Source organism: Mytilus trossulus, chromosome 3 (genome assembly GCF_036588685.1).
Source record: "Mytilus trossulus isolate FHL-02 chromosome 3, PNRI_Mtr1.1.1.hap1, whole genome shotgun sequence".
Lineage (NCBI taxonomy): Eukaryota > Metazoa > Mollusca > Bivalvia > Mytilida > Mytilidae > Mytilus > Mytilus trossulus.
Genome location: NC_086375.1, coordinates 26524432 through 26540340, shown reverse-complemented (window position 1 = coordinate 26540340; position 15909 = coordinate 26524432). Strand labels below are relative to the sequence as shown.

Sequence of the window (15909 nt, the reverse complement as noted above, 5' to 3'; positions counted from 1 at the left end):
AAGTTTGCATACTTTTTTTAAAAATTTGGGTAATCGATCTATTTCCGGTATCATGTTATATCTATCGTTATGAACATTGATGTTTTTACTTGCTGACCATTGGTTTCTTTTACATAAATTAAACATCTTTATACGTTTTGAAATTAATTTTATGTTTTTGTTGGATTTGAACTTTGTCTTGCATATTTTTTTACTTGTCCACAGGCAACCAAGACAAAAACATTTACTTGTCCGGTTGTTCAAATGTACGAGTCAGGCGAGTTGGGCATAGCATTTCTACACCCCATGTCTTCAGACAACGACAACAACGTGATACCAATATACAACCAAATTTTTTTTCAATTATTGCGGTCCTATAAAAATGATCCATGAATTCATATATATCTCAGATTGACATGTGTCTCCTAAAATTATTCCATTCTTTGATTGAAGCTCACTTATAAATACTTATATAATCTGAGATAACGTCATATCTGTCTTCTAATATCACAAACACCTCTTCTTTTCTAAAAATGATTCTTATTGACATGTGTTTATTTGTTTTAATCAACAATTTGATATACTAGTAACATGATACAAAATCATAACAAAAAGACAATTACAACTACGCACACAACATCTATCAATCATTCTCACATAGTTCTTCATTCAAACAAAATGAACATTTGATTTCAGAAATCAAATATCAACATGATCAATTTCATTCTAAAACTAACATTTCCAATTCAAAGGTAAGAATTGTTTTCATAAACATTGTTACACACATACTTTTCTAATACTTCCATAACCCTTACAAATTGGAAGATTCTTGTTCTTTAGTGCCCTTTGAACACTGGCTGAAATCTCCTTTTGAAATTCAAAGGCATTCACGTCAAAGCAGATCTTAGTTCTAGATGGAACTGTTTTAGTTGAAATAATCCACAGGATTAAGTATGGCAACTGTCATGTTTCTCATCATCATATGCATTCAAGTTTCTAAACATAATGATGTTTCTTATAAAATAAGTTGATCACTTCATGGGTAATAATGAGAACCATATGTTGTCCAGTGTTGTCCATACCCAGCAGCATAACTTGAATTCTGAAAAATTGGAATTAAATTTTAAAATTAATATGTGAACACAGTGAAAATAACACTTATAAAAATATACCTAAACTAACATGTTAAATTATTATCAATTTATTCTTCTACACATACACATAAAGCCTCTAAAAATAGCTCAGACAGCCAAGGATAGTGTCATCAATAAATAGTCAGGTTTAGTTGCAAAACCATATCCTTTACTTCATCACTACTATTTTCAATGGCCACTGCACAAAATCATTCCTTCTTCAACTATCAATTTTATATGCAATTGTTTAGTCAGTACTACAGCTGATATTCAAATGCAAATACACAGGTACAACTTCCTTTTTTTAATTCTCACAATAATAAATAGTTTGGAGGAAATTAATACAGAAATACTTAAGTAAGTGTGTGATTTTTGTGAATATTGCCTTCAATGGTAAAGTTTTGAAAGTCTGGAATAATAAACAAAGATTTTTTTTTAAAAGTCACAAGGTAATGTCTTATCATTATTTGTCACAATCTGCTAAAGTTTGGAGGAAATCAGTTATGGCATAGTGGAGTTTTTGCACATTTTGTGAAAAAAGCCTCATTTCTAATGGTAAAAGTTCTGAAATAAAGTATACAAGAATGTGTCCAAAGTGCACAGATGCCATACTCTCATTATCATTTCTCATGTGCAATGGACCGTGTAATTGGATAAAAAATCTAATTTGGTATTAAAATTAGAAAGATCATATCATAGGCAACATGTGTACTAAGTTTTAAGTTGAATTGGCTTCAACATCATCAAAATCTACCTTAACCAAAAAACTTTAACCTGAAGTGGGACAGACGGACACACAGACCAGAAAACATAATGCCTCCCTTCTATCTTAGGTGGGACATAAAATCAAATCAAAAGGGAGTTTTCTACCGTCAATTTTTATGTTGTTAAAAAAAAACACATATTTAATTTAAACCTAAACTTACATGTGAAACTATAAAAGGCCTGAGGTCAAGTTGAAAACATACAATCTTCATGTTATCAACTCAGATTTTTTAATAATAAATTCTAAGTAAACATCAAACCTCTTGATATAGTTCAGACAGCCAAGGATAGTGTCATCAATTAATAATCAGGTTTAGTTGCGAAACCATATCCTTTACTTCATCACTACTATTTTAGTGGCCATTGTACAAGTTTATTCATTTTTCATAAATTATCAATTATGTATGCAATTGTTTAGTCAGTAATGTAGCTGATATTCAAATGCAAGTACATAGGAAAGACTTCCTTTTTTTCAATTCCTACAATAATAAATAGTTTGGAGGAAATAAATAGATCTAATCAAGTATGTGATTTGTGAAAAATTGCCTTTTTTGAATTAGTTCTGGAACTCTGGGGAACTGTGTTGAAAGAAAAATTTCAAAAAGCTGCAAGGGAGTGTGAGTATCTATAACCACTGGGTGAATGCCACTGCTGGTGGAGTTTAAATTCCCGAGGGTATCACCAGCCAAGTCAGCACTTTGTGTTGACTGGAGTTATCATTGATATGTTAAAAATTCTAAATTTACTGTAAACAAAACTTTGAAATTTTGAAATACTAAGGCTTTTCTACCTCAGGAATAAATTACCTTAGCTGTATCTTGCAAAACTTTTAGGAAATTTTGGTCCTCAATGCTCAACTTTGTACTTTATTTGGCCTTTTTAATATTATTTAATTCGAGCGTCACTGACGAGTCTTTTATAGACGAAATGTGCGTCTGAGGTGAATATAAATTTTCCATCCTGGTATCCATCATGAGTTTAATTATCAATATTCACAATCTGTTATAAAGTTTGGAGAAAACCAGTTAAGGAGTGCATTTGGCATTATCTCTAATTTATTTTAGGTACACATCAAATCTCTAAATATAGTTCAGACAGCCAAGGATAGTGTCATCAATAAATAATCAGGTTTAGTTGCGAAACCATATCCTTTACTTCATCACTACTATTTTCGATGGCATTGTACAAGATCATTCTGTTTTCTTAAACTATCAATGATGTATGCTATTGTTTAGTCAGTATTGTAGCTGATATTTAAATGTAAATATACCAGGAAAAACATTTTTTTTGTTCCGACAATAATACAAAGTTTGGAAGAAATCAAAACTGAAATACTTGAGTAAGAGCTTGAATTGCAAAAAAAATGCCCTCAATGCTGGAACAACAAATGGAAAATTTCAAAATAACGGAAGGGAGTGTTCTATCAGCAATATTCACAACCCTGGTCAAGTTTGGAGGAAATCAGTTATGGCATAGTGGATAAGGAGTGCATTTTGCAATATAGTTTATGGTAAAAGTTCTGAAATAACAAAGGGTGATTTCTTCTGTCAATTCTTATGTTGCGAAAATAACACAATAATAACTTACCACTTAATAATCATTTAAAGTACGAATCAAACCTCTTGATATAGCTCAGACAGCCAAGGATAGTGTCATCAATAAATAATCAGGTTTAGTTGCGAAACCATATCCTTTACTTCATCACTACTATTTTTATTGGCCATTGTACAAGATCATTCATCTTAAACTATCAGTTATTCATGCAATAGTTTTTTCAGTACTGTAGCTGATATTCATTTGCAAAAACACCAGGCTAAACTTCCTATTTTCAATTCCCATTATAATATAAATTTTGGTGGAAATCAATACTGAAATACTCAAAAGCTTGGTTCAAAAATTGGGTTCAATGAAAAAGTAATGAAAAAGTTCTGCAACTAGAATAACCAATGAAAAATTTCAAAAAAATCACAAGGGAGTGTCCTATCATCAACATTCACAATCTGATAAAGTTTGGAGGAAATCAGTTAGGCATAGGGGATTAGGACTGCATTTTGCATTATATATGAGTGTAAATGTTCTAAAATAACAAAAGATGCTTTCTTCTGTCAATTTTAATGTTGTGAAAATAACACGTGTCAAAAGTAAAACTCAACTACAAGTAAAACTATAAAAGGCCTCTGGTCTTATTAAAAACAAACAATCTTCAAGTATTTTAACCAATCTTCAAGTATTTTACTCAGAACTAAATAATTTATTCTAGGTACACATCAAATCTCTAAAATAGTTCAGACAGCCAAGGATAGTGTCATCAATAAATAATCAGGTTTAGTTGCGAAACCATATCCTTTACTTCATCACTACTATATCTTATGGCCATTGTACAAGCTTATTCATTTATCTAAAACTATCAATTATTCATGCAATAGTTATTTCAGTACTGTAGCTGATATTCAAATGCAAAAACACCAGGCTAAACTTTCTATTTTCAATTCGTATAATAATATAAATTTTGGTGGAAATCAATACTGAAATACTCAAAAGTTTGGTTCAAAAATTGGGTTCAATGGAAAAGTTCTGCAACTAGAATAACCAATGAAAAATTTCAAAAAAATGAAAAGGGAGTGTCCTATCATCAACATTCACAATCTGATAAAGTTTGGAGGAAATCAGTTAGGCATAGGGGATTAGGACTGCATTTTGCATTATAAATTATTGTAAATGTTCTAACAAATCAAAAGATGCTTTCTTCTGTCAATTTTTATGTTGTGAAAATAGCACATGTCAAAAGTAAATCTCAACTTTCAAGTAACTATAAAAGGCCTCTGGTCTTATTGAAAACAAACAATCTTCAAGTATTTTAACCAATCTTCAAGTATTTTACTCAGAACTAAATAATTTATTCTAGGTACACATCAAATCTCTAAAATAGTTCAGACAGCCAAGGATAGTGTCATCAATAAATAATCAGGTTTAGTTGCGAAACCATATCCTTTACTTCATCACTACTATATCTAATGGCCATTGTACAAGCTTATTCATTTATCTTAAACTATCAATTATTCATGCAATAGTTATTTCAGTACTGTAGCTGATATTCAAATGCAAAAACACCAGGCTAAACTTTCTATTTTCAATTCGTATAATAATATAAATTTTGGTGGAAATCAATACTGAAATACTCAAAAGTTTGGTTCAAAAATTGGGTTCAATGAAAAAGTTCTGCAACTAGAATAACCAATGAAAAATTTCAAAAAAATCAAAAGGGAGTGTCCTATCATCAACATTCACAATCTGATAAAGTTTGGAGGAAATCAGTTAGGAATAGTGGATTAGGACTGCATTTTGCATTATAAATTATTGTAAATGTTCTAAAATATAAAAAGATGCTTTCTTCTGTCAATTTTTATGTTGTGAAAAAACACATGTCAAAAGTAAATCTCAACTTTCAAGTAACTATAAAAGGCCTCTGGTCTTATTAAAAACAAACAATCTTCAAGTATTCAAGGTACACATCAAATCTCTAAAATAGTTCAGACAGCCAAGGATAGTGTCATCAATAAATAATCAGGTTTAGTTGCGAAACCATATCCTTTACTTCATCACTACTATTTTTAATGGCCATTGTACAAGATCATTCTGTTTTCTTCAACTATCAATTATGTATGCAATTGGTTTTTTCATAACTGAAGCTGAACGCAAAAATACCAAATAAAAATTCCTTTTTTCAATTCCGACAATAATGAATAGTTTAGAGGAAATTAATACAGAAATACTCAAGTTAGAGGGTGATTTGTGAAAAATTGCTTTCAATGAAATAGTTCTGTAACTCTGGAATAACAAAACTAAAATTTCAAAAAATCTCTAGAAAGAGTCCTATCATCAACACCCGGTAAAGTTAGGAGGAAATCAGTTCAAAATACTGGAGTTAGTGCATACTCTTGAGAAAATTAGCCAAATATCTAATAGTTAAAGTTCTAAAATAACAAAGAAAGAAAAAAATGCAATTTAAAGTGAGCTTTTTCTGCCAATTCTTGTGATGTGAAAATAACACATAAAATATAAACTCAAACTTACATGTTAAACTATAAAAGGCCAATTAATACTTGAGTTTTCAACTCAGAATGTTAATAAATAATTCAAGGTACACATTAAATCTCTAAATATAGTTCAGACAGCCAAGGATAGTGTCATCAATAAATATTCAGGTTTAGTTGCGAAACCATATCCTTTACTTCATCACTACTATTTTACATAATACATCATTATCTCTCTATATAGTACAAATATTGTTAAATCTAGATTTCTGGTTTGTAAATCATGTACCATGTTTTATTGATCTACTGGACATCAAACAAAAATATATAAAATACCCCAAGGTCAACATACTGGGTTTAACAAAAGACAATATATTGTCGTCTTTAAAATTCACCAGAGATGTTAAGCATGCTCCATTTGTGTTTCAACTTTCACCTAGTTTTCAACAGCTCTTGTTATAAATCTAAATATATCACTTTCAAGAAAAATATAATTTCACGTTTGTGGTTTCAGCTGTTAAACTTACATTATATGATCCCCAGTATGGGTAACTACCATGTTCTGTACCAGCAGATTGTGACATGGACTCACTAGCACCATTGGTCGGAGGTTCACTTTTTTGTTTTTTCTCAGGTGGCTCTTCACTCATACTCCTGTACAAAAAATAAGCAAAACAATGAAACAAACAAACATTTCACATTTTGGCAATTCATGGAAGAATGTATGGTTGGGTTGGACAAATCTTTTTATACCCTACCACTGATAATTTTCATTTGTATATGAATTGTTAAAGTTTATAGTCCAATTATCCACAGAAAAAATATATCATGTGGTGTCCAATATGTCTTCCTGAAATAGCCCCAATGAAAAAGCAGGTATATGGTGTATAATATTTTGACACACATTTCACAAAACTGAATAGTGTTTCTGTTTTTCCCAAAAGTCACAGAAAGGCCTCTGACATGGAGCAAAAGCTCACAGATATAATATGTATCTAAATATGTTTCATAAATTTATATATTCATGCCCCATTTAAGTATTTCTTTTCATGTAATGTGATGAAATTACATCATTTTGTACATGTATCAAAATTCCTATATGTTTTTAGTCATGACAGAGACACAATTTGAAGACAATTTAGGAGAGTAATAATTTAAATTTTGAAAGTTATATAAGACAAGATAATCATGATTATGGCATAAAAGATAAGATATAAGGTATAAATTGAGAAACTAAAGCACATACAGAAAACGATTCTGAAAGACTAGTGTTATGACAACATAGTTGCGTTGCATTGTCAATGATTGTATAAGATTTTAAGTTTTTCCTCCCATAACTCTTTAAATATTCAAATCAACTTGTAATCCAATACTAACTGTGTATAATTAGCAGCATCATAACTTCTTTTCTTTCTCTCTGTGTGTAAATCTTTCATCAATTTCTGGTGTTCATCATAAGCATCTTTTAATCTGTAAGCAAAAAATTCATAATAAATAGAAAGTCAAATTACTGGTTAACATCTTTATACTTGCCCATATATACAAAATTGAGGAGAACTATTTTGAACGGACTATATCTTGAGACCAAAGAATATCTAGTTATAATTTACATAGATCATCCAGAATATAATTAAGATATTTTCAACTGTTCGTCATGCAACCAATAATCAATATTCAAATCTTACATTCAATGCTATATCATCTTGAACATGCATGAAATATTTCACACAGCAACCAACAATCAATTACATGCTTTACATTTAAAATGTTATAATGTTTCTTTTTTACTTGGGTAAAAACATTCCATATTTATAATTTGATGATGCTTCATACTCTTATTAGAAATATATGAAAAGTATTTTGTCCTATGTTAATTGTTTCTTGTGTGTTTATTATTCAACCTTCAATTTTTGGTAATCACTTTTATAGACATATACACTTTTATCTAATGATGATCAGTTCAGACAGCCAAGGTTGGTGTAATCATTATTATCAGTATAAATATGCGAAACCATGTCCTTTACTTCATCACTACTGTCAGGTTCCTACACTTGTATAATTTAAATGTTTTTTCTTTGTATTTTCATGGCCATCCAACGACTTTTAAAATTTCATCACAAATCAAAAAGTACTGCAAATACATTAAATTTGAGTGTCTGAGTGAAAAAGACCAGAACAATTATATTGAATAGAAAACAACATAGATGAATTCATCAATTCCTAATCTTTAACTATCACACTGCAAAAAAACTTTTTTAAATTATATTTTTGGGTGATGTTTTATATAATTTAGATCACTTTACAAATTTTTAGAAACACTAAAATGTTTTTCCTGCTGGTTTGTCATAGTAACTTACTTTTTTATATCTGTACAAAAATCTTCTAAAAATTCCAATTTCCTTTGGGACATTTTTGCCTTAGTTTCTAATGAGAAGTTTTCACAGTTCAATAAACTTTCAAACAGTATGTTGACCTTCTCTTCATCGACAGGAGTACATTGATATTCCAAGTCCAGTGTTTGAATGTATAACTTGAGATTTCCCTACAAAATCAAATCAAAATTATTACAATAAAAAATTCTAAACACATCATTTATTTTGAATGCGAGATAACAAGTTTCACAGATTCTGTGGTAAATCAAACAACAAATTTTATTAACTGCAAGTAAATGTCTTTCTATAAAAGAGACTGAAAAATGTTCAGTTCCTTTTTTCAACATGTTTTAAAAGCTACTCCAGTTCCATTTCCAGACGAGTGACTGTTTCCCTTATGAAGAAATGGATTCAGCATTCAAGACTGGAATTTGAAGGAATTTTAACTAAAATGTCATTAAACAAAATCTATCCCTATTTAGATCTTTAAATTTATTTGATCAGTTCAGACAGCCAAGGTTGGTGTAATCATTATCATCAGTATAAGTTTGCGAAACCATGTCCTTTACTTCATCACTACTGCATAAAGGCAACAACCTCTATTGAATTTCATGTATAATGTGAAACTGAGTAATGGTTATAAAAAAAAAAAGTAGGTTTATCTATCAAGCACTATCAAGACAAAAACACATCACAGAACTTCATACCTGCCAACTGTCACTATTTGCGGGGGTATTCCTCCATGGAGGCTCCCAAATTGAAATTTTTAAAGAGCAATTTTGTCCACAATTTTAACAAAACAATTAATTTTACAATGAATTGAGGGTTATAAAAGTATGAAGAAGCTAAAAAACAACATTACACTGAATTTGAAGGCCCCCTTGACAGTTTTTTAAGGAGTATCTTGCACACAAACCCCCCATGGGCATTTTGAAAACTTGGCAGGTATGGAACTTTCATAACATTTCAAGAAAATGTGTAGTATTCAAGCTTACACAGTTCAATTCTACTTATATACTTATATCTTTGAATAGTGCCTCACATTTAAAGGTCTTTACATGAAACATTAATAAAAAAAAAATCTTACTATTTAGATTTTTAATTGATTTGAACAGTTCAGACAGCCAAGGTTGGTGTAATCATAATTATCAGTATAAGTTTGCGAAACCATGTCCTTTACTTCATCACTACTGAACCAAATCTATACTCTATTGAAAGTATTTCTTGTATAATATAAAACAGAGTGTTGGTGAAAAGGTTTATATTTTATCTATCAGACACAAATAAGCAAGGGCGTATCAAAGTATTTCATTACAATTCCAGAAAGTCAGTGGAAATCAAGCTAACAGAGTTCTAGGTAAGGGATTATCACTCAAACTTCAAAGGCTGTTACATGATGTCATGAACAAAATCAGTTACTGTTGAAATATTTTACGTTTATATCTCAGTTCAGACAGCCAAGGTTGGTGTAATCATAATTATCAGTATAAGTTTGCGAAACCATATCCTTTACTTCATCACTACCGCATAGAGGCAACTCACCATTAAAGCATTTCTAGTGCATGTAAATATATGTTGCAACAGTAAAAAGATTGCTACTAGTATACAATTTAGATGTGGTACAATGTGGTATAATTGCCAAATAGACAACTATCCACCAGAGCCTAAAAAATGTGGATTTAAGCAAACTATAGGTTATCTAAAAGTTTAATACAAAGTTTCTTTCAACTATCGAAGAAGAGAAATAAAATGTCCCAGTAATATCATTGGTTTCAGTAAAAAGTTGTTATCCAGCTGGCTGACCAAAACACAGCTAATGGAAGTCCAACTGACAGATACTCTTATAAAGGAGCAATTTAGACTCTCATCTGAAGGACCTTAGAAATGTCATTAAAACATATTCTTTTTTACCGATATTTAAAATTTATTTGGACAGATTTGAACAGTTCAGACAGCCAAGGTTGGTGTAATCATTATTATCAGTATAAGTTTGCGAAACCATATCCTTTACTTCATCACTACTGCATGAAGTCAATAAATAGTCTATTGAAACAACTTCATCACTACTGCATCAATAATTATTGTAGAGCACTATGGTGTTTTAATAGTTACAAGATAAGTTAATTCTGCTGTTGCTGCAATATGACTCATTTGAATGGAAACTCAGAGAATAAAACTCTAGACAAGGCCATAATAAAAAATAGGTTTGTTTGCCCAAACGCTACCTATCCAGAAAAAAGCTGCCTACTCAAATTCTTTTATTGTCCTAATTTGAAGAAGTTAGACATGAAGACTTATTAACATCTGATACTTCAATTTCTCTTTTTGAAAAAAAAAGAAAATGCCTACCTACTTACCCACTGTCTCAACCTTTGGGTAGGGTTTGGACAAACCAAAATATTTTTAAGTGTGGCCCAATCAATTTTATTTTTAGCTTTAAAAATTTGTTCAGAGTTAATATGATTTAAATCATTATAAACTAATGTACCTTATTTTTAACAATTAGATTTTGATTTGAGGATGAAATGTAAAAGCTGACCATCATATGCTTACCATATCTTTTTCTATAGCTTGTTTAAACACTTCTCTGGCAGCTTCTGGGTCAACCTTTATCTACACATATATAAAAGAGAAATAAACAATTTGATTAGATTTCAAAATTCTCAAATTGAAAGAAGTTGATATTCATTTTACATTGTTGAAAATAGATTATTCCCTGCAAACACTTCATACATCATTTTAAAATACTTTTTTAATTTGATATGTGTGCAAGCTTTTTCTTTATAATCCAATAACCTCCTATACACAGCAATTAGTAAGAAAATGATACATACAGCCTTTTTGTGTCCATATATATATATATATATTATATTATCATATGTGTGCAATATTTTCGGACAAGGCTTGGATTAGTCCTCGTAGGATTAACAATAAAATTGCCTAGTACTAAAACCTGGCAGTTAAATACAAGACACTAATTCCTCTTGACATTGACGAATTTTCAGTATTTTATAACAGCTCCCAACAATGCCGTCGTTAAGATACATTGTATCTTGACTAAAAACCCAACAATTCCAACCTTAATATGTCAATCAAACTGTCAAAAAGACACTTATAACCTGTATTACCTTCAAAAGAAAACGTGCATATTTAATAGAATAAAAAGATGCAATCTCTGGGGATGCAGCATTTTCTATATAGTCTTTGAAAAATGTTTCCACAGTTGCTAAATTTCCTCGTCTTCTTTCTAAACTTATTCTTCTCATAGCAACCATAATCAGTCCAGGTACACTTTTCTCTAGAGTTGCCAGCACATCGTAAGCACCATCATAATTTCCTAAAAGTTAACAAGAAATTTGTTGTATTATCAATTTATGGAAGAGAAATGATTTCTACAGAAAAGACGAGGAGTTATCAGAGTCTGTTAATAGCCTTAGTGAATGCATCTGAAAGTTATAGTATCAATTTGCCAGTACCTATACAATGAATAGATTTATATGAATGCTTAAATCATAAACATATAAATTGTATCAATCCTTTTATTAATCAAAAGAATATAGAGAACTGAAAGTTATTCCTTTTTTTCCCCTTCATCTTTTTTTTTGTTTTTCTTGGCTTTACTTATTACAATATGCAATCACATGTTATATCCTATACCTATTCACAAACCCAGGTATAAAACACCTTATCCTTTTAAGCTGCTCAAGATTGGATATTAAGGTGGTATCTAACACTACAGGGAGATAACTCTGCAAAATCAGCAGACATTGTGTTGTTAAGGGAATATTAAGCTTCTCAATGATCAAAATAAGTTTTTGTCAAACTGCTATATAACTAGTGTAATTTTTCTGATTAAACGGTTGGTTCAAAGTTTTTGAAATTTTTATATTTTTGTCAAAGGGTCAAACTAAATACTTTGTCAAAATTTAAAGAAAATTAAACGAGCCAAATTAATTTTAGTTCAGCTGTTAGGTACCACCTTAAAGGTAATATAAAGAAAAGTAAACCTTGTCTTTCTTCAAACGATGCCCAAGCCATGTGTATATATGGTTTCTTTGGTAGATGAATTTTACAAGCTCTGCTGTATACAGTTCTTACAGCATCCAAACTGTGGTCCTCCATGTATTTAGCATACTACAAAGAAAATCAAGGTTAAAGCATGTCATGTGTGTGAACATTTATTAAAACAATACACTACAATCATAAGTAGTGACAAATTTTCTTGATCTTTTCCGTTCATCACTATCAAATATTACTAGATCCTATGAAATAAGATTTCTGATAGTACAGTTCACTCTCCAAGAATTGAAATACCCTGACCAATGCCAACTCATTTTTAGAAAAAAAAGAAGAAGCTTGATTGATTGATCAAGTATAGCACTAAGAACATCACATTAGTGCCAAAAAAGGCCACAAGAATCCAGGAGGCCTAGAGAAAAATGTTAGATAAAGTTCATCAATATTGATAAATGTGTACCAAAAGTTTCCTTTGAGTGTTCTAATTCTTTATAGATCTAACTTTATGTAACTTCTGTTTATCTGTATTCTTTTCAATCTAACAAACAACATTTTATTTTTACACTTGTACTTAAATTCACACACTACAGTATTTTACCATACCTTCATCCAAAAGTCTTCATACAAGGCACATGCAATCATGCATCTCTCAAATAAAACCACAACTCGTTCATGTGTTCCATTCTGTATTTCCCAATCTAAATATTCTCTCCAGTTTTTCAGCTGACCTCGTTCTAAAGGTTTGACATGAAAATAAGGTCTTTTTATCTGGAGAAAAGAATACATTTTATAATACAAAAGTGCAAGTGGTACTTAAAAAGACTGCTAGGATTTAAATCAAAATGTGTCTATATGGAATCCTTACTAAACCTTTCTAAGCATATTTAACAAATACTGTCAGAAATAAAAATGTTAAGTAGACATTGTTATATGAATAAGTATTCAGAAGTGACAGAGTTATATCAGAACAACAGAAGTTTAACAACTCTTTTACTGCTTTTCATTAAAAAATTCAACAAGAAAAATGTTCAATTGAAGGAATGTATGAGAAATACAGGTTATTTTAATATTCTTCCCCCCCCCCCCCCCCCCCACCATCATAACTCATAAACCATAAACACTAAAAGTTTTTAAGTTTTTCATTCACGACCAATAGAGAAATCCTTAAAGGTATACATTAAGGGCAAGTTTTTCTTAAGACTGCACCCAGAGAAATTTTAAATGCATACATTTTGGTTTACAATTTTTCATTTGCATTTAAATTTTTGATGTATGGTTTTTCCTTATTTCCTTCCTAAATGCAAGGAATTTTCAACTGTATACATTCTATTACATGCTGCTTCTTCAGGCCATAATAAATAATAGGCTTGTTTGCCCAAACACTACACACCCAGAATAAAGCTGCCTACTCAAATTCTTTTATTGTCGTGATTTGAAGAAGTTTTTTTAATCAAATAGAAATGAAGACTAAAAGTCATCTGATACTTCAATTTCTTTTTTTGAAAAAAAAAAGAAAATGCCTACCTACCTACCAACTGTCTCAACCTTTGGGTAGGGTTTGGGCAAACCAAAATATTTTCAAGTGTGGCCACACTGAACATCAACACAAGCAATTGTTATCTGCATACATTTTGGAGTAATAATTCTGAATCAACAGAAGCAATCTTGAAATATATACATTTTGGTGTAAGGTACTTACTGCTTCTTCAAAATTCCATCTCTTACTGACTTCCTCCTCATTCTTTCTATACATAACTTCCCTTGTAGTGATTAATCTGTCTTTTAATTTTATAGCTTCATCTGTATCACACTATTAAAAGAACATCAAATTAGTTGTTTAGTCAAAAAAGTTAAATCCATACAATTGAAACTTGCATTGTTAAAAACTGACAAATATTTCATAGAATGTTGTCCAACTTATTCTGAGATTATGCTTATAAAAGAACAACTGCTCATAAATAGTGTGCCTCAAACCTTCTCTTTACAGTTGTAGGTCCAGTTGATTTATGCAGATTCCTTTAAAAGTATGTTGGTAGTAGGGGGTTTGGTGGGAAATTGTTGCATTGGAAATCATACCACATTCAGGATATTTTGGTTTATTTCACACATTTTTTGCATTTAACTTTTTACCCTTGATTTATCTATAACATTAATTAAGCTGCCATTTTGGTTATATATGCAAGTAGTTTTAGAAAACAGGTATAATTAAATTGAATTTCTAAACTATATGAGTGCTTTGACAAATCAAAACAATATAATCCAATCAACAAAATAAATGATTTCCATTAATTTTACCATGCCAAGTCTTTTATAGCTGACTATGCAGTATGGGCTTTGCTCATTGATGACAGCCATATGATAATCTATAGTGGTTAACTTCTGTGTCAATTTGTGGCGAGTTGTCTCATTTGCATCATACCATATCTTCTTTCTTATATTTTCACAAGTTTTAGATCAACACACATTATTTTTTTTAATTCAAAACAATTAAGACCACAGTATAAAAGTACCTTTCCCCCTTCTGTGTCTTCCATTCCTGGTGGTACTTCTAGCCCTGGAGGACCTATAAATGCAGGGGGACCTTCATCTAGCACATTCTCATCATCATCTCCTGTCAAGATGGTTTTATTGACAATTTCCTTCCGCAGCTTAAGAAAATCATCAAGAGACAAGATTTCTTTAGGATGATGCGTTTCAACATGATGTTTAAAACTGAAAATAGTGAATTGTTCTGATAAATGTTTCAAAATTATATCTGAATTTCATGAAGATTTCTTCAAAACAATGTTGCACATATAATTCAAAGCTCATGTCAACAACATATTGGAATGAAACATCAAGAAAGAAATATAACTAGTAATCTAAGAGGAAAAACTCCATTCATTGGTCCTTGGTTATGTGCTTTTTAGAGTGTGGGAGGTTGTAGGAATAATGCATGGCTGGATCAAACCGAACTTAAAGCCAACCATGTGAGGGCTGTATAGCCAGCCAAGGTCATTAAAAACTTCCATCATTCAATTCATTTTTTACTTTTTACTTAAATTTACACACTAATCAATCAACAGAACAAAAAAAAAATTGCTAGGAAGCAAAATTGCATGTTTGGTACAATTTTCACTTAATCCATTGTTTTTGGCATAGTGGCAATTTTGTCAACTCTTTTTAAGTACGAATAATAATATTAACCTATCATAATGATGTCTGTATAATTGTGTTGGAATGGTTAATACTCTGTCATGCAATGATGTAACATTTGGCAGATCTTTTTCCCAAGAAATGTATGAATCCCAAAGTTTATCAGATCTGAAATCAGTACCAGCAGCTTTGATTGCTCTCTCATATAATCTGAAAAATAAAAGTGAATTATTATTAGGGTCAAAATCATGTATTCCAGGACTGTCCATAATACAAAAATACAAAAAAATTGTGACAGCAAAAACCTTGCTAACTCGAGGGAAGCTTAAGTTGTTGAAACCTTTGGATAATCAATATCCACATTATCCATTGGTTAATCTTGTACTAAGTCTAAATAAATTTTCAAGTTTTAAGAAAAAAAGGTTTTGCATATGACCTTCACCATATATTTAACTAAAATATTTTTAAAACTCT

The 15909-nt window shown here is 30.6% G+C and overlaps 1 protein-coding gene and 13 non-coding genes across 15 annotated transcripts in view; all 14 read right to left on the bottom strand.

The window, feature by feature from the left end:
• Positions 1 to 516: 516 nt before the first annotated feature.
• LOC134711062 (pre-mRNA-processing factor 39-like) overlaps positions 517 to 15909 on the bottom strand; it is a 22329-nt gene continuing 6936 nt past the window's right edge. For both annotated transcript variants that reach the window (XM_063571492.1, XM_063571493.1), the window contains 11 exons: positions 15487 to 15645; positions 14811 to 15012; positions 14000 to 14110; positions 12904 to 13068; positions 12291 to 12417; positions 11412 to 11620; positions 10837 to 10896; positions 8269 to 8453; positions 7289 to 7381; positions 6439 to 6565; positions 517 to 1081 (listed from right to left, as the gene is read on the bottom strand). In XM_063571492.1, the coding sequence (XP_063427562.1) occupies positions 1016 to 1081; positions 6439 to 6565; positions 7289 to 7381; positions 8269 to 8453; positions 10837 to 10896; positions 11412 to 11620; positions 12291 to 12417; positions 12904 to 13068; positions 14000 to 14110; positions 14811 to 15012; positions 15487 to 15645 (1504 nt within the window). In that variant the 3' untranslated portion in view covers positions 517 to 1015. The remainder of the gene's footprint in view (positions 1082 to 6438; positions 6566 to 7288; positions 7382 to 8268; positions 8454 to 10836; positions 10897 to 11411; positions 11621 to 12290; positions 12418 to 12903; positions 13069 to 13999; positions 14111 to 14810; positions 15013 to 15486; positions 15646 to 15909) is intronic.
• LOC134712919 (small nucleolar RNA SNORD53/SNORD92) lies at positions 1217 to 1298 on the bottom strand. The gene has a single exon (XR_010106349.1). It is a non-coding gene; the product is annotated as a small nucleolar RNA SNORD53/SNORD92 (small nucleolar RNA).
• Positions 2147 to 2228, bottom strand: LOC134712911 (small nucleolar RNA SNORD53/SNORD92). Its single transcript, XR_010106341.1, has one exon. It is a non-coding gene; the product is annotated as a small nucleolar RNA SNORD53/SNORD92 (small nucleolar RNA).
• Positions 2964 to 3045, bottom strand: LOC134712915 (small nucleolar RNA SNORD53/SNORD92). The gene has a single exon (XR_010106345.1). It is a non-coding gene; the product is annotated as a small nucleolar RNA SNORD53/SNORD92 (small nucleolar RNA).
• Positions 3506 to 3587, bottom strand: LOC134712918 (small nucleolar RNA SNORD53/SNORD92). The gene has a single exon (XR_010106348.1). It is a non-coding gene; the product is annotated as a small nucleolar RNA SNORD53/SNORD92 (small nucleolar RNA).
• LOC134712914 (small nucleolar RNA SNORD53/SNORD92) lies at positions 4159 to 4240 on the bottom strand. Its single transcript, XR_010106344.1, has one exon. It is a non-coding gene; the product is annotated as a small nucleolar RNA SNORD53/SNORD92 (small nucleolar RNA).
• LOC134712913 (small nucleolar RNA SNORD53/SNORD92) lies at positions 4804 to 4885 on the bottom strand. Its single transcript, XR_010106343.1, has one exon. It is a non-coding gene; the product is annotated as a small nucleolar RNA SNORD53/SNORD92 (small nucleolar RNA).
• On the bottom strand, positions 5404 to 5485 carry LOC134712912 (small nucleolar RNA SNORD53/SNORD92). The gene has a single exon (XR_010106342.1). It is a non-coding gene; the product is annotated as a small nucleolar RNA SNORD53/SNORD92 (small nucleolar RNA).
• Positions 6041 to 6122, bottom strand: LOC134712916 (small nucleolar RNA SNORD53/SNORD92). Its single transcript, XR_010106346.1, has one exon. It is a non-coding gene; the product is annotated as a small nucleolar RNA SNORD53/SNORD92 (small nucleolar RNA).
• Positions 7868 to 7948, bottom strand: LOC134712921 (small nucleolar RNA SNORD53/SNORD92). The gene has a single exon (XR_010106351.1). It is a non-coding gene; the product is annotated as a small nucleolar RNA SNORD53/SNORD92 (small nucleolar RNA).
• LOC134712922 (small nucleolar RNA SNORD53/SNORD92) lies at positions 8785 to 8865 on the bottom strand. Its single transcript, XR_010106352.1, has one exon. It is a non-coding gene; the product is annotated as a small nucleolar RNA SNORD53/SNORD92 (small nucleolar RNA).
• Positions 9396 to 9476, bottom strand: LOC134712923 (small nucleolar RNA SNORD53/SNORD92). The gene has a single exon (XR_010106353.1). It is a non-coding gene; the product is annotated as a small nucleolar RNA SNORD53/SNORD92 (small nucleolar RNA).
• LOC134712924 (small nucleolar RNA SNORD53/SNORD92) lies at positions 9729 to 9809 on the bottom strand. Its single transcript, XR_010106354.1, has one exon. It is a non-coding gene; the product is annotated as a small nucleolar RNA SNORD53/SNORD92 (small nucleolar RNA).
• On the bottom strand, positions 10227 to 10307 carry LOC134712920 (small nucleolar RNA SNORD53/SNORD92). The gene has a single exon (XR_010106350.1). It is a non-coding gene; the product is annotated as a small nucleolar RNA SNORD53/SNORD92 (small nucleolar RNA).